The 24,307-nt window shown below is 46.1% G+C and overlaps 1 protein-coding gene and 1 long non-coding RNA gene across 6 annotated transcripts; one reads left to right on the top strand and one right to left on the bottom strand.

Moving 5' to 3' along the window:
- Positions 1-79: 79 nt before the first annotated feature.
- On the top strand, positions 80-1,898 carry LOC138788901 (uncharacterized). The gene is made up of 3 exons (XR_011362666.1): positions 80-224; positions 460-481; positions 1,867-1,898. It is a non-coding gene; the product is annotated as an uncharacterized lncRNA (long non-coding RNA).
- Positions 1,899-2,001: 103 nt separating this feature from the next.
- Positions 2,002-24,300, bottom strand: LOC138788899 (X-ray repair cross-complementing protein 6-like). Of its 5 annotated transcripts, none has more exons than XM_069967283.1 (13): positions 24,213-24,300; positions 22,075-22,171; positions 21,165-21,274; positions 19,284-19,422; positions 17,365-17,619; positions 13,049-13,232; positions 11,625-11,808; positions 10,657-10,825; positions 10,294-10,455; positions 6,511-6,640; positions 5,513-5,610; positions 5,196-5,309; positions 2,002-3,525 (listed from the first exon to the last, which is right to left on the bottom strand). In XM_069967283.1, exons 2-13 carry the CDS (start codon positions 22,169-22,171, stop codon positions 3,305-3,307), a joined length of 1,863 nt encoding a protein of 620 aa, XP_069823384.1. In that variant the 5' UTR covers positions 24,213-24,300; the 3' UTR covers positions 2,002-3,304. The 5 variants fall into 5 exon arrangements, with proteins under 5 accessions (XP_069823384.1, XP_069823385.1, XP_069823386.1 ...); XM_069967284.1 differs by lacking the exon at positions 24,213-24,300 and adding an exon at positions 24,058-24,139; XM_069967285.1 differs by lacking the exon at positions 24,213-24,300 and adding an exon at positions 23,536-23,615.
- Between the last annotated feature and the right edge of the window lie 7 nt (positions 24,301-24,307).

Here is a 24,307-nt window from a genome sequence, read left to right as displayed (position 1 = left end):
TTGTGGCTTTCTTGCCGGTCTCTGTGATTGGCTGGCCTCACCGCAGTGGGCGTGTCTGGCCAGCGCCTTGTGTTGCTGGGCTGTCAGACGGGATCCCCGGGCCGTGGTGAACTGTACGGATTGTAGTGTCAGCATGGAGCAAGCTGAGGGCCCGCAGCCGGTGCAGCTGTACGTGTACGACCTCTCCCGGGGCCTGGCCCGCCGCCTGAGCCCTGTCATGCTGGGTATGTTGTGTCACCTCTGTGTATGGATCTGTATAGCTGTCACTTTACTGTAACCTGGTAATAAGCTGATTGCATTGACTGCTGCTGCTCTATACTGCCACCTACAGGCATAGAGGGTGAATGGCAGGTGAGAGAAAATCCTAGAAATCTGTACAGAAAAGCCAGATGTGATGGGATCCCTGTGTTATAGCCTCACTTATTATATTCCTATTATTTATTTCCTTCCTTCTTCTAGGTAAGCAGCTGGAAGGCATCTGGTAAGTGGCCATCTTCTCTAACATGTTGTTATGTCCCTATAGGGCACTGAGGTAAGTTTCTCACCTTCATTCTCAGTGCAGTTTTCCTGTACTTTGTAGGTGAATCCTTATGTTGAGGCGGTTTGGTGCACTGGGGGACTCCCACCCTCTGTGCACTGATCCCCCTTGGCGGCCCGCCCCTCCTAATGAGTATGGGGGGGGGGGGTTACTCTGGCTCTAAACATTACCGAGTGCTAGATGAATATTCATTAGAAGGGTGGGGCACTGAGGGTGATAGTCCCACCCCCAGTGCACCAAACACCTTCATTAGCCTACACAAAAACAACGCAGAGGATAAAGTCCAGGCACGGCTTTTGCCGCCATCACGCTGACAGCCGACACACTTTCCTTAAGGATGCCGGGATCTGTCAGTCTGTACCTCTACCAAGCACTGAAGCTGTCCTCCAAAGCTGTATTACCAGGACTTCTCATCACAACAGTTTACACTCACTTCATGAGGAGTCTGATGAAGGTCATGGAGACCGAAACATTACTTTTTATCTGCCTTACCACCAATGTGAATTAAACTACTTTAATTTGCAATCAACAGTGCAAAGTACCTACTTTCTATGCTTCTCTGGGCTCAACCCTTCTCCAGCACCACTTTACCATTGCTACTACTACATGGATCCACGGCACTGTATCCTAATGATAGTTTCTCTTTAAAGGAGAAGTCCTGTGAAAAATAAATAGAGATGCTAGGAAAAGTTGGATCTAGTCCTTGGAACGTTTCCCAGGACTGGGTCCAGCTTTTCCCAGCATCTGGGGAGGAATGGCACTGAGGGGCAATAAATTAAAAGGCAGTAGCTGATGAGCAGATTGCAGGGATAATGAAGCACTTTGTTTTATTTACTGAAAATTTGCTGATCTCTAATAATAAATTATTATTACCTGTCCTCGTGCCTTGTAGTCTCGGTCCCTGGTCCAGCTGACAGCCACCAGCCGTCTGTAGCTTTTCAAGCTGCAACATCATGTACCTGGATGATCGACTGCCTGCTCAGCCAATCAGTGACTGGGGCGGGACACTGCACAAATTTCAGCAGAAAATGGCATCATACAGTTATCAGGTTGGAAAGGGGGAGTGCATCTTAAAAGAAAATGCCTTTGTAAATTTCAGCCGATATGGGGGCGGTGGTTAGACGCTCCTGGTGTACCAAGCTCAGTCCTTCTGCAGACCTCAGCAATGCTCTCACTAGGTAGAGAGTACATTTATATATAAGTATTGTACATGGTGCCAAGGAGGGGAGTGGGGATATAGGGACGGGGGGAGGAGGAGTGCTGCCGGTATATGTACCCAAACTGGTAATGCACATACTTATTCAGATATCTTTATACATTGTATTTAGCTTGTAATTGTGAGGAGAGACGAGAGAGGAGCTGGAGTGTACAGCAGGCAAGTTTTTGATGTTTCTGCTTTCTTTTTTGTTCTCTATTCTTTCTTTTGTTTTCACCTGTTGCCTTTATAGATGTATCGCCCATGACACTTTAGAAACATGTTGGGAGAAAAAAATGGAAGAAGGAGAACTCATTGCAGTGCTTCTTTATTGTTCTCTGTGTGCCATTTTTTGTAATATATACACGACTTATTTTACAACACTGTATGTAATATACCAATACTGGTATAATTGATAATACTGGTACATTTGATAAGTTTGTATTTGTTACTTCTGTACTGTTTACTGGACAGTGATGGGAATGAGAATACAAAGAATATGATCCAAAAGAAAGAAGCGGCCATCTTTTCTAAGCCTTGATATTCCCCTTTAATGGTGGGCAGCATTGTGATCACTGCCCATCATTAGATGTTAGGTTGCTTTATAGAGCCTCTGCGCAAGATGGCGTACCGGTACGGCATATGTCATTTATTCTTGCTCTGGAACCAAGTGTTTACATCTGGATACATGGAGAAGATGGTAATATTTTGCTATGTTTTACAGCGGGTGAAATAAGTATTGAACACGTCACCAATTTTCTAAGTAAATATATTTCTTAGGCCAGTTTCACACGTAACGTATCCGCAGCGGATATAAGGCTGCAAGTTCACAGCGAAATCCGCTGTGGATGTCTGTTCTGTCAGTGTCAATGGGATTAAATACTCACATCAGGATTGTCATCCTGTTGCGAGTATGTAAGTGCCGCAGGGAAGATACTTTGCCTGCTCCATGCTCCCATCGCATCTGAGACTCCTGGCCGGGCCATGCACTGATTGGTTGTACGCGATCTCTGGGAGCCTCAGATGCATCTGGAGCGTGGAGCAGGTAAAGTTTATTGCCGGCGATGGGGGGTTAATGGGGGGCGGGACTTACGTACTCGCAGCAGGATGCCAATATGTAATCACATTGACACTGACAGGAGAGACATCCTCAGCAGCTTTCTCGGCGACCTCGCAGCGTGAAACCCGCTACGGATACGTTACATGTGAATCTGGCCTAAAGGTGCTATCGACATAAAATTCTCACCAGATATCAGTAACAACTATGTGAGTATAAATCCAGTATGTTCGGGTTTGCTAAGCATTTAAATCCTGCAGACTTGAAAACATGGATGTAGCCATTGGAGTCCTACCACTCCTGTGGTTCTACAACTAACTGGAGCAGATCTCTTAGAAGACTGCAGGTGGCACTATTGCATTACTCACATCTTCATGTTATTGCACTAAACAAACAGCATACAACCAGTGAACAGGTGCCATCCTAGGCAGAGCTGCTTAAACACTACATACTTATTTCACCCACTGTACATGCTGCTTTATACAGTATAAACTCCATGCACCTGAAGTTTAGTCTAGGCACTCTTTGACTGGTTGTCTTTCTCAAAGTAATCTATAAGTGCATCCATAAATTCCTGCTTTTTCCCACCCTTTAACCCAAAAGTCTGACACCATTCCTTTAACACGGGTATGGACAGCTTTCCCAGTGTTCTATCCTTGATGTGGGCTCTGAGATCTGCTTCAGAAATGGAGGTTTCGGTCTTGGCCTTCTTTGCAGCTTGGCCTCCATCATCACCTATAAAAAAAATGAGACACAACTTGCATATGGACCATAAATCACGGATATGTGCATGCAGCTTTAAAGGGATTATTGAGGATAAGAAAAAACACAGCAAAAACAGCACCACCCCTGTCCTCGGGTCGTGTATGGTATTGCAAATCAGCTCTATTCGTTTCAGTACAATAGAGCTGCAAACCAGGCCCGGATTGGTAATCTGCCAGATCTGGCAAATGCCTGGTGGGCTACCCTGATTGGCAGCCCAGGAGCCGCCTGGTCTGCATTTTTTTAAGTTTCTGTATTAATGTAAAGCTATAGCACAGGGGCTGGCCGCCGCTGTGCTGTTTATAAGTCTTACAAAAAGGGCCCTCACTAGACACTGTGAGAGCTGCTGACTGACACTGAGGGCTGCCTGCAAACGCTAACAGCGTCATCATCTACACAGTAACACACACACTGCCGGTCTGGATGCTGCAGCAGACAGAGTGCACCCATTGCCAGATGCTGTCGCTGACGGCTCAGAAGAGGAGGAGGAGGAGAAGAAGACCATGTTCTGTAGTAGTGCTGGGCCAGCTGTCTGCCGCATGTGTGTGTCTCCTATTTGTGGTGTGTGTGAGATATGCCCTGGCCTGTTACCTGCTCTGACTGCTGCCCTGGGATCCTCCTGTGCAGGGTGGCCTGGCTGGCTCCACCTACTGACACCTCAGGTCTGCAGGCCCGTCCATATTGTGGAGGTGAAGAAGGCAGCAGGTGAGTTGTGTGCAAGAACTTGGACACTGGAGTCCTGACACTGCTCCCCCGTTCTCCTTACACTACTACACTGATCCCTCTGCTCCTCACAGTGTCTCCTGTCACTGCTCCCCTTCTCCTTACACTGATCTCTCTGCTCCTCAGTAGTGTCTTCTGTCACTGCTCCCCTTCTTACACTGCTCCCTCTGCTCCTCACAGTGTCTTCTGTCACTGCTCCCCTTCTCCTTACACTGCTCCCTCTGCTCCTCACAGTGTCTTCTGTCACTGCTCCCCTTCTCCTTACACTGATCTCTCTGCTCCTCGGTGTCTCCTGTCGTCACTGCTCCCCTTCTCCTTACACTGATCTCTCTGCTCCTCTGTGTCTCCTGTCACTGCTCCCCTTGTGCTTACACTGATCTCTCTGCTCCTCGGTGTCTCCTGTCACTGCTCCCCTTCTCCTTACACCTCTTAAGTCACCTGTCCCCGCTTAGACTTAAAAGCGTCCAGGGAGTGGAGCGGCGGTATACAGCGACAAGCGCAGGAGTGGGGGAGTTGAGAGCATAATATTTTCTTTATCCTCCCCAGCTCAGCACTTGCTAAAATGAAAAAAAAAAAAAAAAAAGGTCTGGCCGGACTTCTCCTTCAACTGAAGAACTTGTTAACAGAACTGACCATTCCTGGACCAATGAGCAAGCCGGAATGCAAAACTAGGTCACTTCCGCCATTCCTCTAGGTCCTTCCTAGCATGACAAGCGTCCAGATCATTCACCCCATTGTCCCTGTGAAGGCTAAAAGGCTGGGGCTTCGAATTTCTCTGCAGTGCACCCCCCTTTCCCCCAAGGTCAGCACGCAAAGGCATATCCTATCTACAGTATACGCTACCAGTTCTTCTGGCTGGGATACCCTTTTAAAATGCATTCCATGCAATACTAATAAACTTCATGTGCTGTTTTTCTCACCTTGTTTTCTTTTCACGGCTTTGACTTCTGGATTATACCCAGGAGGGTAAACTAGTTCTTTAAATTCTTCTGCCAGAGATCCCATGAGATTATCTATCATGCCTGTCTTTGGTGCTGGAGTTACAAAAAAAAAAAAAAAAACATGTTAAAGTGTTAAGGACATCATGAGCCCTGCTGTATACCCGGACCACTGTCACCGCCATTTACGTGACAAAAACGAGGTAAGTGCACAATACAGAAGTGGTTCATGCTCATGTAATGCACTTATACCACATTAGAACACTAGATCAGTGAGGAGGAAGCCAGGTAAATCTTACATGTTAGATCATTGGTTTTTGCGACCGTCAAATTAAGGGCGAGGGATTCGAAGTTACGTAAATGTTGTTGTAGTACAGGATTCTCAAATGCGTCGCTCCTAGATCGCCATGAAATTATTGGGTTAATAAGAGTGTAGGCAAATTACTAGAGATGAGCGAACCTGGAGCATGCTCGAGTCCATCCGAACCCGAACTTTCGGCATTTGATTAGCGGTGGCTGCTGAAGTTGGATAAAGCCCTAAGGCTATGTGGAAATCATGGATATAGTCATTGACTGTATCAATGTTTTCCAGGCAACCTTAGAGCTTTATCCAAGTTCAGCAGCCACTGCTAATCAAATACCGAATGTTCGGGTTCGGATCGACTCGAACCCGGTGCGCTCATCTCTACAAATTACTATTCTGTATTTACATGACTAAATATTAAAACATATTCCTAAAGGGACATTCCCATAGGATGGGGCATAAGAAGCTGATTGCTTGCAGTCCGACCACCGGAACCCCCACTGATCCAATCTCCTTGCAATGAACAGAGTACTCACCGTGCTTGTCTGGCCGCCTCAGCCTGCCCTCTATTTATTCTCTATGCAGCTGCCACAAAGTTCTGAGTGCTCAACTCAAAAGCAGAGGCCCCATAGAGAATGAATGGAGTTCAGGGTATATTGAGGGCTCTATTCATTGCAGGGTGATTGTGTCTGGAGATCAGTGGGGGTCCCGGTATGGATAGGGGATAACAAGAGAAGATGGGATAACTCCTTAATAAGAGATCCCTCTGGTCTCCTCCTGCAGTATTGTACTGTAAAGTTATCCCTAGAATATCAGTTTCTGATCACATTCAATGGTGGCACAAGCGCTGTATCCATAATTGTTCATGAATACATTTTCCAACACAAATTACCATTGTTGGTATCAGAAAAGTGAGGGATTTTCAGGTCACGTTCTACTTCACTATCCCGGCTCCTATATAACAGTGATGCACTAATATCCACCCCATCGTACCTGTACATAAAGCTCAGCTTATGGACAATCTCCTTCATCTTATCCACCTGCTCCTTACTAGGTGGAACCACCTTGGGGTAGTCACATTTGCGGATATCATTGGCATATGGCAAGCTAGTGAGATTGAAGCCTAAATTGAATAGACAATCAGGAATATTAGTGTTGCTGTTGTGGTACACAGTGTGTTTCGAATGAAGCTCGTACAATCATTGCCTCGTAATGGATTCATTCCACACCTGATGAGTTCAAGATTAGAATGAAAGACATAGTCAGACTGGAAAAGGGCTATATCTGGGACAGGAGATAGATGGATACCCCAGGGTCACCTTCTCCTATACCTCTATGAATCAGCAGAAATCCACTTCAGGTGTTCCTTAAAGGGGTACTCCAGTAAAAATATTTTTCTTTTCAAATCAACTGGTTTCAGAAAGTTCTATAGATTTGTAATTTACTTCTATTTAAAAAAAAAATCTCAAGTCTTCCCATAGTTATCAGCTGCTGTATGTCCTGCAGGAAGTGGGGTATTCTTTCCAGTCTGACACAGTGCTCTCAGTGCTTTCCAGTCTGACACAGTGCGAACAGCAGTTGTTTATACAGCATGGGAACATAGCATTAACCCCTTAAGGACAGAGCCTGAAATGGCCTTAAGGACCGGGCCAATTGTCACTTTTGCGTTTTCGTTTTTTTTTCTCCTCGCCTTCTAAGACCCATAACTCTTTCATTTTTCCACCTACAGGGCCATGTGAGGGCTTGTTTTTTTCAGGAGCAGCTGTACTTTGCATCTTTCAATCTGCCATAAAATGAATGATGGAACCCCCAAAATATCATTTATGGGGTGAACTTGGGTCAAAGAATGCGATTCCGCAAATTTTTGGGGGGCTCCATGTTTACGCAATCCACTTTGCGGTAAAACTGCCATTTTTCCTTTATTCTTTAGGTCGGTCTGAACAAAGCGATATGCAGGTTACTAGGTTTTCTAACGTTTTACTATTTTTATTAGCAGTAAACCATTTGTTTTGCAAATAGGCATATTTAAAATGGTCCTATTGTGACTCTTAAAGCGCATTTATTTTTTCACCTATGAAGTCATATGGGGCTATGTCATGATCTCTAGTTTTTATTAGTAACATTTTTTTCTAGATCAAACGTATTAATTGCTTTTTATTAATTTTTTTATACAAAAAATGGCATTAAAAAAAAAGAAATCTCTGCTTTTCTTTACTGCTTTTTTTCACGCTGTTCACCGTGCGGGAATAGTATTGTTTTATTTTAATAGATCAGACGATTATGCACGCTACGGTATATAGTATGTTAATTAACTTTATTACTTTCTATGTGTTTTATGTATGAAATGGGAAGGGGGGGGTGATTTTCACTTTTATTGGGGGAGGGGCTTTGGGGCATTTTGTAAAACATTTATTGATTTATTTATTTTTTTACACTTTTATAGTTCCCTTAGGGAACTATCACTTACATATATTGGATCACAGCAGGACACTGAGTAAGGAGGGATTCCATGGCGGAGAGCTCCGGCTCCCTGTTTTAGCTCAGTGTGAACTGTCTTAGTTTTTCTACAATGTAGGTGACGTTGCCTTGATAATTAACAGATAAGAATTGGGGGGGGGGGGGGCTGGAAAATCAGAAGATCACAGATAACATTGATCCCTTCAATGCTATAGCATAGCAGGGATCAGTGTTATCTGTGATCTTCTGATGACCGATCCGAGGACTGCATGGAGGAAGGTAAGAGACCTCCAGCAGTCAGGAAATGCGATCGGGACCCCCGCAGACACACTGCGGGGGTCCCGATCGCTAAGTGACCGGAGATGCTCCGGTCACTTATACTTAAACACCCCGGTGCGATCATGGCGTTTAAGAGGTTAATGGCGGGCAGCCGCGCGATTGTGGCGGCCCGCCATTGAGGGTGGGGGCCTGGCTGCAGATAGCAGCCGGTCCTCACCCGCTATGGGGCGGGCTCAGCTCGTGCTCTTGCGTTAAGGCCCAGACAGTAAGGGCGTGTCGTTAAGGGGTTAAAGTGTAGCTGTCATTTCAAACAACTTTGCAGAAATCAAATCAATAGTACAAGCAAATATAAGGAACTCTGCAATAAGTTTTATAAAAGAGCCTCCTTCTGTACTGACAAGGCTGTTTTCCAGGTCCCCCCCCCCCCCCCCAGTTCTTATCTGTTAATTATCAAGGCAACATCACCTACATTGTAGAGAAACTAAGACAGTTCACACTGAGCAAAAACAGGCAGCCGGAGCTCTCCGCCATGGAATCCCTCCTTGCTCAGTGTCCTGCAGTGAGTGGATGGGAGGGCGCGCGCGTCCGCTTCATCCCCTCTGCGCTCAAAGAATTGACGTGTGAATTCTTTGAGCAGAGAGCGTTTGGAGCGGACATGTGCGCGCCCTCCCATCCACTCACTGCAGGACACTGAGCACGGCGGGATTCCTCCGTTTTTGCTAAGTACGAACTGGGCCTTAGAGAGGAAAATGGACAGCGCTCCATGGTGAGGATCAATCAACAAAGGGTGAGAGGAATAGGTAAGGTAACTCATCTGGCAGACAGCAGAGGCACAACTCTTGTGAAAACATAAAGCAGACCGCCGCCACTTCCGATATCCACCAAGGGATAATACACATAAGATACAATTCCTCCAACCATCAAACAGGTAACCAGACGCAGGTCTGATGATGACAGACAATGGAAAATGGATGTCCGATGAAAAAAATGTATTTAGTCCCAACGTGTTTCAAAACCGTTCCCGTTTGGTGGTTGGAGGAATATTTTTTTTTTGAGACTTAAAGGGGTACTCTGGGCGGTTTTTTTTTTTTAGGGTATGGCCGGGGAAGGGGTGGAAATAGAGGCTGCCGGTAACTTACCTCTCCGGTTTCGGCATTGGGTCCCTGATCGCGCCGCCCTGTTCTCCCGTCCGGCCGCCGCTTCTTGGTCTGAACTGCGGCTTGAGACGTGATGTCTCAAGGCAGCTCAGCTATTCAGAGGCCGAGGCGGGACTCTGCTCCGACCACTGAATAGCTGAGCTGCCTTGAGACGTCACATCTCAAGCCGCAGCTCAGACAAGTAACCGGTGGCCAGACGGAAGAACGGGGCGACCCGATCTGGGACCCGGCAATGGAACTGGGGAGGTAAGTTACCGGCAGCCTCTATTTCCACCCCTTCCCTGGCCATACCCTAAAAATAACCCCTGCCTGGAGTACCCCTTTAAGCTCTGAGCAGGATGTAAAAGTGACAGATTCCCTTTAACCATTTTGCATGTTCTAAGAGTGTGAATGGAGTCCCCAGAGGACACAAAGACTGGAGAACATCCAGACTCCATGCTTAAAGGGGTTGTCCAGCTACTTTCCCTGCATTATAATTCATTATGATACAGTAAACACCATAACAGCTAATCCTCTTGCTACTGAACTGACACAGCTGTGTTAGTACAGTTGTGCAGAGCTTTAACTGCAATTCAGTAACAGTTCAGTCTCTGATATACAGTCAGCTTATTGACCATATATCACAGATATGTGAATACAGCCTTAAAGGGATTATCCAGGATAAGAAAAAACACAGCTACTTTCTTGCAAAAGCAGCACCACCCCTGTCCTCAGGTTGTGTGTGGTATTACAATTCAGTTCCATTCACATTCTCAATGGAACTGAGCCACACCCACGTCCAAACTGAAGACAGGAGTGGTGCTGTTTCTGGAAGAAAGCGGCCATCTTTTTCTAAGCTTGGACAACCCCTTTAACATCAACCTAATTTCTGTAATGCACTCACCTGGAGGTTTTACCTGTACATTTTCATCATCTAGTTTTTCTTCTTGCGGGACCAATGCCACAAAGCGAGGTGGTGAATTTCGGCAGGGAGTATACCTACAAATAGCCATCACTTGGCGTTCCAGGCACTTAATGAGCAGAGCTTGAAAAAGTGTGGTGCTACCTTAAAAGAAAATATTCCATTTCATGTACAGGCTAGTGCACAGCTATAACATGGGTTCTGTCTATTGCATGTTAAACCAAAGACATTAAAAAGGACTACAAAGCGTGCGCATTTATTGTCAAGTGTGATGGATCATGCCCAGGATCCAGGATCCCCAGTAGGTGACCATCTTTTTTTCTTCATGTCCAGTATAGGACTTACCACTGACCAGTGATTCCTCTGGATAAACAAACTGTGCCGGCTGGATGAAATGATGCGTCTTCAGCAAACTGATAGGCTTAAAGCCGATGAGCACAAGGCTCGGATCATCAAACCTCTTCAGCTCTTTTGTCTCTTTCTTCTCCATCACAATCTGCTGCTTGCCGTATGTCTGGCCACAGAGAAATGAATGTGATGGGTACACCAATAATGGCACCAGACACACTGGGGGAGATTTATCAAACATGGTGTAAAGTAAAACTGGCTCAGTTGCCCCTAGCAACCAATCAGATTCCACTTTTCATTCCTCACAGACTCTTTGGAAAATGAAAGGTGGAATCTGATTGGTTGTTAGGGGCAACTGAGTCGGTTTCACTTTACACCATGTTTGATAAATCTCCGCCATAGTGTAGACCCAATGCAAGAAAAGTTCTAACTTCTGTGGTTCAAAGCAGTTTATATATTTTCCAGTTGTAGCGACATATTATACACAATTTGTCCCCATTTTCACCCAACTGAACTCAATACTGCTGATCATGCGTTCAGGAAAAGCAAAAAGAAAGTCCTGATAACTCAAAGACTATAGGCAAATGAGTAGCCAAGTGTCAGCTCTACTTGTAGCTTCTCTACACTAACCCCCCCCCCCCCCCAACCCTATCTGAAGTGGAAGGACGTTTCTTCTGCCCTCCAGCATCCTTGGATGCGTTCTCTATATCCTGTACAACTCCCAATACCGTTCCCTGCTTTGTGCTCCGGCTTCACTGCTGTTACACACATTCAGCTATCTCTATATACTGCAAAGCGTCTGAGGATAATAGTATATGCTAATAGCTATGAGCACCTTATGATACATGGGCAGACTTTAGATAAGACATCAAATGATGTCTGGACAAGGCAGAGCGGGAGACAAAGTATTTTTTGCTATTATTCTGGTATTTGTTGAAGTGTGCTTCTGCCATCACCTTACCTACCTGAGCTTTCCTCATGTCACTAGGATGCCGGAGGCTCCCTGTATCCTTCAATAGTCTTACTTTAGTCTTTACAGACTGGTTGGTCTTTCTGCACAGTCTCACAATGGCTGGCTTTTTAGGTTTTTGGATGAGGTTGTATATTCCCACTGCAAGGTAGAGGTCATCAGCCAGCTTCAGAGGGATTCTGCAGTACGAAAAATCATTAAAACCACCATATTAGCTGTGAGTATTAAAGTATTAGCGGACATGGAGAGAAAGGAGCTGCTGCACCTCACACCTATGGCTGACACTAATGCCTCTCGGCCACATTTAAATACCACCGCCAGGATGTTGGTATATAATTTGATCAAACCATATTGTCTCACGTACCACGTGCAGGTCCCCTGGATCACATGAGTCCCTACACTAAACCAACACTGTGTCGGTCAGCAACCTCCAACCCCGCAAAGAGAGCGCAAGCAGGGAAGAAGGGCCATAGAATGGCCCTGCAACCCAAGTATTAGGCCATTCCTCACATAATATCTTTTGTATCACAGTTGTTGTTGCAAATTGCAACAACGGCCGTGATTAATACAAAAGATACGTCGCGTTTAAAATGAATGGAATCCTGGTTGGAGTGTATACACATGGTATACACTCCGGCTGGGATCCCTAGTGGCCGCAACGAAAACTGGCATGTCAGTTTTGTGCTACCGCTATTCATTAAATGGCGGCCGCACAGACCTGTCAGTTCACACAATGGAAAGTGCAGCTCCAGACGCACTTTCCATTGTGTGCAATGGTTAATTGGGATGCGGGCACACACGGATGTGCCTGCATCCTAATTCAATAGAAATTAAGTTTATATAAACTTCACTGACGCCGGCCGTTTTGTGACACGGGCGAGTCACAGAAAGGCCGTTGTCATAATAAGTGTGAACGTGGCCTTAAAGTGTTGTGAGAATTGTGGATACACCCGACTAGATCTCAGAGGGAGCAAAAGTAGATTTTGTAAAAACTCACAGTAAAATTCTTTTCTCGTTGATGTTCATTGGGGGACGCAGGCACCGTGCCTATAGCCTGGTGCCACTAGAGGGCGACACTAAGCACTAATAAAGAGAATTGCTAGCTCTTCCTACCAGCCTATATCTTCCCTACAGGCAGTAAGCTAAGCCAGTCTGTACATAAGCAGTAGAAGACACCAAAGTATTAAACACCAAAACATATGAAACATTAACCCTAAGATAACCCTAATATAAGTGGGATCCAGAGACTAACCACCCTGGACGCAGAGAACAAGCTAGATAACAAGAGCAGAATTTAGGAGGGTGCTGTGTTTCCCAATGAACATCAACAAGAGAGAACAACTCTCAGCAATTATGAAACCTTTCTTCAAATGTAACAAATACAGGCTATATGAAGAATGCTAAACATTGGTCCTCTACCTCCACAATGCTCTCTTCTTGTGTTCCTTGGTTCGCACTTTCCTCATGAGGTCATCTAGCTTTCTGGAAGCTTTATACTGTACGCCAAGGTCTTCATCATCATCGGTATTCACAATATCGCGGTAGAACAGAGAGATGTCAAAACCGCCTTCTTTTTCAAGATGCATGAGGTCCAAGACAATCCCTGAATATATCACAAAATCATAAGAATGTAAAAGCTGCCAGTCTACTCGCTACATGTAACTTTTCAAAAGTTATTGAAGTGTCACTATTCTTTTAAAAAACTTTTGACGACTTCCGATTTCGGCGCCATGCAATAAGGGAGCGCTTCAGCTCGGCTCCGTGGCGAGACCCTAACAAAAGACGGCCCGCACACCCGCAGCTTACCCTGACCGGGTCCCAGAGAGTCCTCTGCATGCCCGACACCTGCATGGAGCGATACCTGCATAAGAAGGGCGGCACAGCCAAGTCTGGAGGTCGGAAATCGCGGAGGCTAGAGAGCGGTGAATCTGGATTGGCGCCATTGCCCGCCTCCTCCAGAGCTGCATCACGAGACAGGTCGGAGAGGTGTTCCTCGGGAGGGGAAGAGGACAGTGAGGGGTTCGCTACAGACTATGCTGCACTGGCAAGTGAAGTGGCTAAAAAAATCACACCTGGCTTTAAACAGTCGGTGACTGAGGCAGTGGCAAACACACCGAGGCAGCTGCAGAAGGAGGTAGTGGCGCATGGCGCGCACATAATGGCAGCTGAGGAGAGGATCAGTGTTGTCGAAGACATGTCAGAGGCTATGTCCTCCCGCTATCAGGCGATGGAGCAGGATGCCAAGCGCCTATGGGAAAAGATGGAGGATCTCGAAAACAGATCGAGAAGAAACAACCTCCGGGTAGTGGGGGTCCCGGAATCTGTCCGCCAGCGAGACCTTTTACACTTATGCGAGACGACCCTCCCCCAGCTATTGGGCCTCCCTCACCCGTGCAAAGTTGAGAGCGCGCACCGGTTAGGCTCTTATCTGCGCCAGGCACCAGGAGAGGGCATTCCCCCGGGATTAAACCAGAAAGAAAGACTGAAGCAGGTCATCGTCAAATTCCTGGACTTCACGGATAAAGTGGCACTGCAAAGGGCTTTCCGCAAGAGGAGGGAGAAGCTGGAGATACAGGGGCACAGAATCCTCATATTCGGAGACTTCTCGGTTGAAGCTGTTCTCTCCGATATGCACAGCACTTTTTCACCAGCAAGTACGCTTTGCTCTGCTGTACCCAGCAGTGCTGAAAGTGTTCCATCAGGATGGCTCGTTCTCTTCATATTCCACAGCGGATGAAGCTGCCGAGGGCCTGAAAGACTACCTAGGACACAGCCCACCACGGGCCCTGGGTCACTCGCCGCCGCGTGGACAATCTCCACCTGCGGGAGACCGGGGAGAAGCAACATCCAGGGGCGAAGCTGACAACTCTGACCCCACTGTGCGCCCGAAAAACTGATCTTATTGAAACTGACCGCATTCAATCGGGGACAAAGCCCCCGGGTAACGGACTCGGAACCGTCGCCTTCCAGTCTTTGTGACTAATTTCTTGTCTGTTACCCCCATATCCTCCCTCCTCCGCTTGCCCCTTCACCCACCTCTTCCCCGTCTCACTCTTCCCTCCCCTCTCATCTCCTGTCTCCTCCTCTCACCTGGCCCAAAATCCTGCGCATCTGGCTCCGAGATCGAGGGATCTAACGCTTCCAAAGTGGGGGACCGCGGTAAGGGTTACTGACATCTGGAGGTGGACCAACCCTGACGCCAGAGAATTTACCCACTACTCACACCTGCATGACTCCTGGTCCATGTTAGATTTTTGTCACCTACCCTAGTGCCTTGCACCCATCTGGTTAAGATTGAGGACCCCGCACCGGTATCTCCCTCTTTCCTCAACAAGTTACCTAGAGGCACAGATTACCTCTGGAGGTTGCCGATAGGGTTGGCAAGAGACGAGAACTTTAAGGAATTATTAAAGGGGTGGTGGATGGAGTATTCCTCCCATAATGCAGGTCACATGTCCAACCCACAGTTATTCTGGCAAAATCAGTACTGAGGGGCCGCATTATGGCCTATGTAGCCACTAAAAAGAAATTGATCCACCAAAAACTGAAAGAATATAGTGAGAAACTGCGCGACGCCTACACTAATTTTTTAAGGGTGGGGACGCCTACAACTAAGACTCAATGGCAGGCAGCCAAAGCGTCCTATGAACTTCGGTTGGAGAACAGAGAAAATATCTACCGCTCTCATTTCGACGGCTTATTATTTAGACACGCAAGAAGCCAGGGAGACTATTAGCTAGTCTGGCAAAGGGCCCCTATGCAACCCATCACATCCAATTGCTTAAAGACCATAACGGCACCCCGCACAGTCACCCATCCAAAGTCAATACCATTCTCGCTGACTTTTTCAGACACTTTACTCTGACTCCCCACCCCCCCCACGGACGAACCTGTTAGGGACTGGTTAGGTGGGACCCATCTCCCCAATCTGACAGATGAGGAAAGAAATATGCTAAATGCCCCTGTCACCATAGAGGAAGTAAGGAGGGGATTAAGATGGGTAATATCCTGGTCAGGACAGCCCTGTTCGCAGATGATCTGCTTATATTCTTGGAAAATCCAGTGAGGGACCTGGCGATGGTATTTGACTGTAGAACAGACTTTGGTAAAAGGTCAGGGTTTAGGATCAATATTGCTAAGAGCACGTTATTAGATCTATCTCGTGGCTCCTCTGCCTTGTCTCGGGGCACCCAGTCCTTTCCGGTGGAGGTAACCCACACCAATCTAAGATACCTCGGGATATTAGTGGGTAGGGATCCGGGGACGTTATATGGGTTGAACTTGCGGGTCACTTTCTCCTCTATAACCAAATTATTTCCTTTCTCAGAACTAGAGTGCGGGACCTTAAGTCTCTGACACAATCCAATTTTCTAGATGAGGTAATACAGGTATCCGAGCCTTCTCACTCTCTATCCCACCTGTACTGGGCAATCAGAAGCCAGATCTCTAAGCTCCCCACGACTAAGGTGTTCAGATATTGGGAGACATACTTTAATAAAGAAGATCTAGGTAAACAGATTCTGGAGGGGTGGATGACGGTGCGGAGGGCAGTGATCAATGACAACTGGAGAGAAACCCAATTTAAGCTGATCCACAATGTCACATATGGTTTCACCCTCCCCAAGACTCCAGAACGGTCCGACCGCATTGAGGCCTGTCCAAACTGTAACGAGCGATCTACAGATGTGGTGCATGGGCTTATCTCCTGTCCAATGACCAAACATTTTTGGGTCAAGTTAAAGGAAGCGCTGAGGGAGAAACTGAGGGTGACCATCCTGATGGACCCCCTCTTTCTACTGTTCCACACCACACAACAGACTGACAAAATCACCCTCTTACAGCATGTGTTTGTACTGGTAGCGAAACGATGCTTACTGTCCAAATGGTTGGTGTCCCTCATGCCTACAGTGGAAGAGGTGGTAGGTCAGGTTAAACGATATATGCATATGGACCATCTAGAAGTCCAACGCTCTAAGGAAAAATCCACTAAAGGATTCTTTAAGAAATGGAGATCTTTCATTTGCCATTCCCTCTCCCAGAATGAGATACACCAACTTATGCAACCTTTTAAGACTACCAGATGGTATATGCTACAGGACGTGGCAGGCTCACTGGGAAAACTGAAAGTTACTTCATAAGCACAAAATGGAAGGGTTCTGAATCCCTATCCCTAATTCCTAATTTTGGTATAGTTCAGTTAGCCGTGACCTACGAAAAGTCAGAGAATTATGAGCAGTGGGCGGGGGGGGGGGGGGGGGGGGACAGTTTCAGTTTGACAAAGTTACTGATATAGTTTTGAGATGACACTTGAAGCACTATATTTACAAATCTTGCCTTGTGAGAGCTTACTATGTACTTTTTGGTTATATCTTGCTTACCTACTCTTTTAGTGGGCTTGTTCGTCCACATTGGCTAAAGTGTTGTAAAATGAAAAATCTAAATAAAAATATGTTTAAAAATTTTTTTTTGATGTAACAGAGAGACATGTCAAAAGTTCAGACCGGTCCGGGTGCGAGTGCTCGTGGAGAGAAGCGTGCTGCATTTGCTCCCCGCTCTGTGTTAGTTAAAAGAGTCAAGCTCTTAGACTTACATTGTGAGCCCGACTCATCATGTGACGTCTCCTGGCTCGTTCTCACGATCAGTACAGGACTGAACACTCAGACCCAGACCAAAGTTTTTTGAAACAACAGTGACACTTTAAACCATGCTTGTGAAAAGTTCTCGCCATATCTTACCCAGTTCACGCAGGTCCTTCGCCTTGGTCACGGCCTGTGTGATTTTAGCAGAATCCCCGGCGTGCGGGTTATCCTCGTTGGTGAACAACATTATTCTTTTGTGACTTAACTTCATCTTGACGTTGCTGAAGAGATTTGTGCAGTGCCAGAGAGCCTCCCCCAGCGAGAAGTCCGATGAGTGGCCGATGGTTTCAGAGAAGTACTCTCTTCCCTTCTCTTCTCGGTATTTATCAAAGTCCAAGACTCGCTGTGCACCTATATTCACATACGGCAACAAGTAATGACCCAGAGGAAAATTGGCTTTCTGTAATGATATATGTACGCTTACAAGCCAGATAATTGCCAGCCACAACAGTAATGTCACAATGGAGGGAGAGAGGAGCAGTGGCAGCAGCGAAGAGCAAACCAGATCCTCCAAGCTTACTTGTACTGCCTGCCCAATCTGCTATCATGCATAGAGAGACACTGCAGGACACTATAGCTGCTTAGACAACCATCTAATGCCCGGCGTGTATCATCAGTAGAGCATGTGCAAGATACCTGCAATCAATAACTTTTGACATGACTGATGACAGTAATGCTTTAAAAATACTCTGTCACCTCCAACGCGCCCTTCTCAAAACCCTAAACTTAAGTCATCTGTAAGTAGGATAAAGGAAGCTCATTCCAAATCTGTAATTTGTAGCTTTCTACTCCTTTGTATTTCTCCACTGTAAGCCACAAACTGGGCGTGCTGATGCATAGAGAGAACAACTTAGCTCAAGAATATAATGGAGGGGACTACTTAGACTCCTTCATTTGTGGGCTTCTAGCAAAAGAATGCAAGAACATAGAAAGATAAGTCCCTTTAAGGGCCCTATTACACGGAACGAAAATCGGCCGATTATCATTCTGCATAATAAACACAACAATCAGTTGATGACAATGATCATGGGCGCTCATTTACAGTTATTATCAGACCCCCAGGCTAGGATTACTTAGCAATTACCAGTCAGGTACCCAGGAACCACTGAGTCACGCAACTCCATCACTGATACAAGTGAATGGGTCATGTTACAACTCACAAGCTATAGATAGTGGCAGTTTGGTAGCTCAGAACCTTCATAACCTTTCAACTAGTCTACACTCAGTTGTGGATAGACACTGACTATAGTATCGCTGCCACCTTGCGCTATGCGGCCTTACATACTCATATGAAAGTCTAGCTAAGTTCCTTTACAAATATAAAACACTTTAAATTATCTGTCTCCAGGTTTATTCTGCCCTGAAAAAGGGCAACTGTGCTCCTGATATGCAGGAGAATGGGCTTAATGCTCTACCAGTAACTCCGCCCTCCAGCTACTGATTGAAAGCTGTCTTGCTATACACAGTACAGATAGACAATATAAATAGATAACTGCCAATCATCTGCCAGGGAGCAGAGGGAGCTGGTGCTCATGAATATGGAGGACTACTGAGCAAACGCACATAATGAAGATAACTAGAGTGCAGTGCTCAGAGTCCGTGTTATTTAGGGGGATATATCCAAATAGCTCCACATGTAAGTGATACATCATTCTGTTCAGCTTCTCCACCAGCCACCACTCATGGTCCTCTGCTGACCTCCTGTAGCAGCCGATGCTGCAATATCATGACCCGGCTCAGAAATACCCTGTCACTGACTGAGCTGGTGGCGCTGTGGGGGCACACGGAGGGGTAAGTATAACTTCTTTATTATGTTGCCAGAAAGTTGAACAATAAGTATTTAAATAGGCAATAACGTTGGATTCTACTTGTTGCTAATAAATCAAAAATCCATCAGAATTAAGCTACCAGACACCACTGTACATGTGAATTCACAGTGAAATCATGGAAGGAAGACAGTGCTAAGGGAGCGGGGAAACACAGATGTTCTGTCTGTTAAAACATAACCCTCTTACCTGGTGTATCCAAATCATGAAGAACATAAATGTGTTTGAAAGAATCAGCACTTTTGCTTTCCTTACTGCCAAAGAAAACCACGGCAAGGAGATCGCGGTCATTGCTGATGATCTTGCTGGTATACACATTGCGGATACACTAAAAAAAAAAAAAAAAACACATCAAAAGAAAAAAAGTGACAAAGAAAGTGTTGTATGGTTGGGACGGTCAGATGGTCCCCTTAAAGGAAAACCATCACCATGAAAATGCTACCTTAGCTATCGGCCCCATGTTATGGAGCAGGAGGAGCTGAGCGCATTGATATGTATCTTTTGGGAAAAGATTCAATATAATTTACTGATTGAAATCTCGGATGGTTCCATGCTAAAGAGTCCTGTCCATTGAGTGACACCGCCCACTGAGCTCCTTATCAAGGAATGAGCGGGTACTTCAATCTACAAGTTACACTAAACCTTTTCCCATAAAGATATATATCAATCTGCTCAGTTCTTCCAGCTCTATAACATGATGGCAATAGATTAGATAGCATTGTCTTTAAATATGCAAAAATACTGCAGAGACACCATCACGTTAGTGAATCTAGGAACTTTGCCCCCTAGGAAATAGAATAAGCAAAAATACTGCAGCGACACCATCACGTGTTCCTCAATATCAGTGAGCTAGCCAGACCTTCTACCGGGAAGGAAAAACCAAGCCAAGGGGGGTCTACAGTCAAGGAAACCACCTTCCCTGAGGTCAACCATTATTCTCTTGAATGTACTTACTAGACTTTCCTCCCACTAGCCAGAATCCTACTACACACTGATGAGGGGCAAATACCTCGAAACAGCTGTCTGTGGATGGACACCTTGCTTGGGTATTTCCCAGGTCCTGTCATTTTTGACTGTGGCTTGTTAGAAGGTGGTTTCCTTAACGGGAGACCCCATTGGCTTGGTTGTTACTTCCCCGTAGAAGGTCTGGCTAGCTCACTAATGTTGAGAATCACACAATGGTGTCCGCAGTATTTTTGCATATTTGATTTCCTAGGGGGCAACATTCCTAGAGTCACTGGTGTTGAGAGATGGTGTCTCTGCAGTGTTTTTGGTTGATTTCCCTAAGGTCAACCATCATCCTCTTGAGTTTCCCTTTAAAGAGACTCGGGCAGTAGGTTTATGGTGTCCTATCTTAGGGTGGCATAAACTTGTGATAGAGAAGCTGAACAGAATGATGTATCACTTACATTGTTCTGTGCAGCTGATCCAGAGATATCCTCATGAATAACATGGACAATAAGTAGTCCTCTTTATTATGTGCATGAGCCCAGTAGTCCTGGATATTCATGAGAAGCAGAAAACTCCGCCCACCAGCTGCTGATTGGCATCTATCCATGCTGTGTATAGGCAGTCACCTGTCAATAAGCAGCTGGAGGGCGGGGGGAGGGGTGTGGCAAGAATCCTATTCTCCTGCATATTAGGAGAATGGCTGAACAGAATGATGTAATTAATACACCGATCTGTTCAGCATTTCTGTCACTAGTTTATGCTGCCCTGATTTAAGGCAGCATAAACTAGTGACAGATTCCCTTTAAATCACATCGGATTTATGATGCACAAACTGCACCAAATCTGCCAGGTCTGAACTTATTCTTTTATATTTGGATGCTTTTCTGATGACATACTGATGCAATACACATTGGGGAAAGGTTTTCCATACATATTAACAGGCGTTTCCCCATCCATAAAAATAATTTTAAAAAAGCATTTTTTTTTTTTTTAAACTATGTCAATATTTTACAGACCCATCTGAACAGCACCTTAAAAATAACACTGGCTCTGTATAATGCAGGGAAGCATATGGCGGTAATACCAACAGGGATAGGAGTGCAGGTGACAGATCCTTACCTGCAGAGCAATATCAAACGGCGGGAAATCGCCATCACTCAGGCTCCTAAACATTTGTTTAGAGGCATCAATGAGGAAGATGAGACAATCCCGGCCTCCAGAGCGAAAATCTATTGCAGCATAGAAACACAAAAAAATTACCAAAGTAGTAAACTTCCAAACATATAATTGTAAAGAGTAAAATAAAGTAAAATGCTGAAATGTTTTCTGTAGAAATCTGCAGGGGGGGCCGAGCGGTACGGGAGGGAGACGGGGGGGCCGAGCGGCACGGGAGGGAGACGGGGGGGGGGCGAGCGGCACCGGAGGGAGACAGACGGGGGGGGCGAGCCGCACCGGAGGGAGACAGACGGGGGGGGCCGAGCGGCACCGGAGGGAGACGGGGGGGCCGAGCCGCACCGGAGGGAGACAGACGGGGGGGCCGAGCGGCACCGGAGGGAGACAGACGGGGGGGCCGAGCGGCACTGGAGGTAGACAGATGGGGGGGGGCCGAGCGGCACCGGAGGGAGACGGGGGGGCCGAGCGGCACCGGAGGAAGACGGGGGGGCGAGCGGCACCAGAAGGGAGACGGAGGGGTGAAGGGCTTGGGATGGGCCGTCCAAAGAATAAACCTGCTCATTCTCTGGACAGACGATGGAAAATGGACCATGTAAAAATGGGATGCCACAGACAGGCAGGACTCTCTAGACACATGGCCAGACCAAACACAAACGTTCAGAAAATGACCCAAATATAGTCACCAGCAGACTACATATGGGCCAAGTCTACAGGGCCCATGTCTGCCTGTGCCTATATATGTTGTCATCCCATTCTAACAGGTTGCTGCACTATACACCCCACAGAGGGCACAGTAGTGGTGTGAACGCACCCTCACACTAATTCTTAGCAAACAATTTCCAGCAGAGACTATTACCGACAGGTTTTGCTTTTTCTTCTTCTTCCTGTTCTTCATCCTCATCACCTTTTTCTTTACCACAGCAGGATCTCCATTCCGTCATTACTTCAGACATCTGCAAGGAAGGGGAACACAATGATATAGCTGCAGCTGCACAAAGTAACAGAAACTGGGCCGATCCTATCATTTTCTATGATGAAACTTTCTAATCCAGTTGTTGCAAAACTACAACTCCCATCATGGCTGCCCTGTTAGCCAAGGTTCCCTACCCCTGAAATACAAATTACCAATTATACCTGGTAGTTTCAGTGTAAGAGTTTAATGGACTGAAGAAGCATGTGGAGTCTTATAGACCAAACAATGCTCCACTGGGAAAAGATGAAAAGTAGCTCTCATCCAAAAGGAAAACAGCTTGCCCTCTGCTGCCACCTAATGGATGAAGTGTATCTGCAAGTCAAGGCTCTTTCCCTTTAAATGGGTACTCTGGCAATGAACTACTTAAATATAGTGCTGCTCTTCCATACAACATAATAAAGACCTCTCCATGCTGCCCCCTATGTTCTCCTGTGGTGTCTCCAGGTCCTCCACTGAGCAATCCGGCCGCCACATCCAACACAGCCTATCAAGGGTCGGATGTTGCAGCAGGATAATTCAGTGGGGCACCCAGAGAGACTGCAGGAGGCACTTGCATCTAGAGGGGTAGATAGGCCACATGTTCTCCAGTCTTATGATGGAGCAGGAAAGACATATTACCAAGGCTGTGGGAATATAAGCAGTTCGTTTTACAGCATTGTGGTCTATTCACACACTATCATCATAATATTAAAGGAGGAATTTTCAGTGGGGAATCAGCGCCGATTCCTCAGTGTGCACTGGCCCCTAAAAACTGATTTCTTCTAGAGTTCTGGACACACATCGGACCTGTGGACTCATTCACACCAAGGATGTTATATTCAGCGTCAGAGGTTTAAAAAAAAAAAAAAAAAAAAAAGGTTTATTGTCAATGGGAATCCACAGCAAAGATTCTGACCAACAAAATCTACATTGTGGATAAAAAACAGAAGTGACAGTCCAGCAGCTGCATTAAAGGGGTTCTCTATAGGGGTTGTCCAGCGGTCAGTTTTAAAGGGGTAGTCCGCCGCTGGAATCGGGGAGGTGAGTGGATGTCATTTCCCTCCTCCTCCCCGGTACCAGGAAAAAAAATGCCCCCTGGCCGAAGTACCCCTTTAAGATATTGCTGCTGGTGCATATAAAACAATAAACATGTTGTGCTTACCTGTTCAGGCTCCCTCTGTGTCCTCCTCTGGTGTTGCTGCTGTCTTCCGCTAAGAATAACAGGTTTATTGTTTTAAATGCACCAGGAGCAATATATAAAAAAAAAATCTGGCTCCCGGACAACTCCTTTAAGGGGTACTCCGGCGAAAATATTTTTCTTTCACATCAACTGGTGTCAGAAAGTTATATAGATTTGTTATTTACTTCTATTTAAAATGCTCAAGTCTTCCAGTACTTATCAGCTGCTGTATGTCCTGCAGGAAGTGGTGTATTCTTTCAAGTCTGACACAGTGCTCTCTGCTGCCACCTCTGTCCATGTCAGGAACTGTCCGAAGAGAGAAACTTTTTCTATAAAGCTGCAGTAATATAGAAAATAATAAGAGCATATACTTACCTCTCCACGCTCCCCCAATGTCCCCAGCTGACCATAGCCACTTCCAAGCCAGACAGCCAATCCGCCTGAGCCAGGACAGCACACCACGGCCAGTGTTCGGCTGAGTGGGCCGTCATGGGGGGAGCTGGAGGGGTAAGTAGTATTGCCCCATTCCCTGTTAACCTTTGTGTTTTAGAGGCCAACTCCTCATAGTCATTGCTGTGTCTGTATTCTGTGCAGTGAACATGGGATACAGCCTCCAAAAGATGGGATGGCACGTTCTTTCTTAAAAAGCTTTTTTTTTTTTTTTTAATAAACTGGTGTCAGAAAGTTATACAAATTTGTAAATTTACTTCTATTTAAAAATCTCCAGTGCTCCAGTACTTATCAGCTGCTGTATGTCCTGCAGGAAGTGGTGTATTCTTTCCAGTCTGACACAGGAGCACATATGGATATATTATACAGGATGACCCCACCCACCCCACTCCACTTCCCCCAATCACACTACCTCGCGTTCTTTCCTTCCTGTATCAATTTAGTGACTCTGAGCCGCATACGTCATCACCCCGCGCCGCCAGTTAGTGGGCGTGGCATGATGTATCA

Source organism: Dendropsophus ebraccatus, chromosome 4, assembly GCF_027789765.1.
Source record: "Dendropsophus ebraccatus isolate aDenEbr1 chromosome 4, aDenEbr1.pat, whole genome shotgun sequence".
In the NCBI taxonomy this organism is placed as follows: Eukaryota; Metazoa; Chordata; class Amphibia; order Anura; family Hylidae; genus Dendropsophus; species Dendropsophus ebraccatus.
This window is presented reverse-complemented; position numbering and strand designations above follow the sequence as displayed.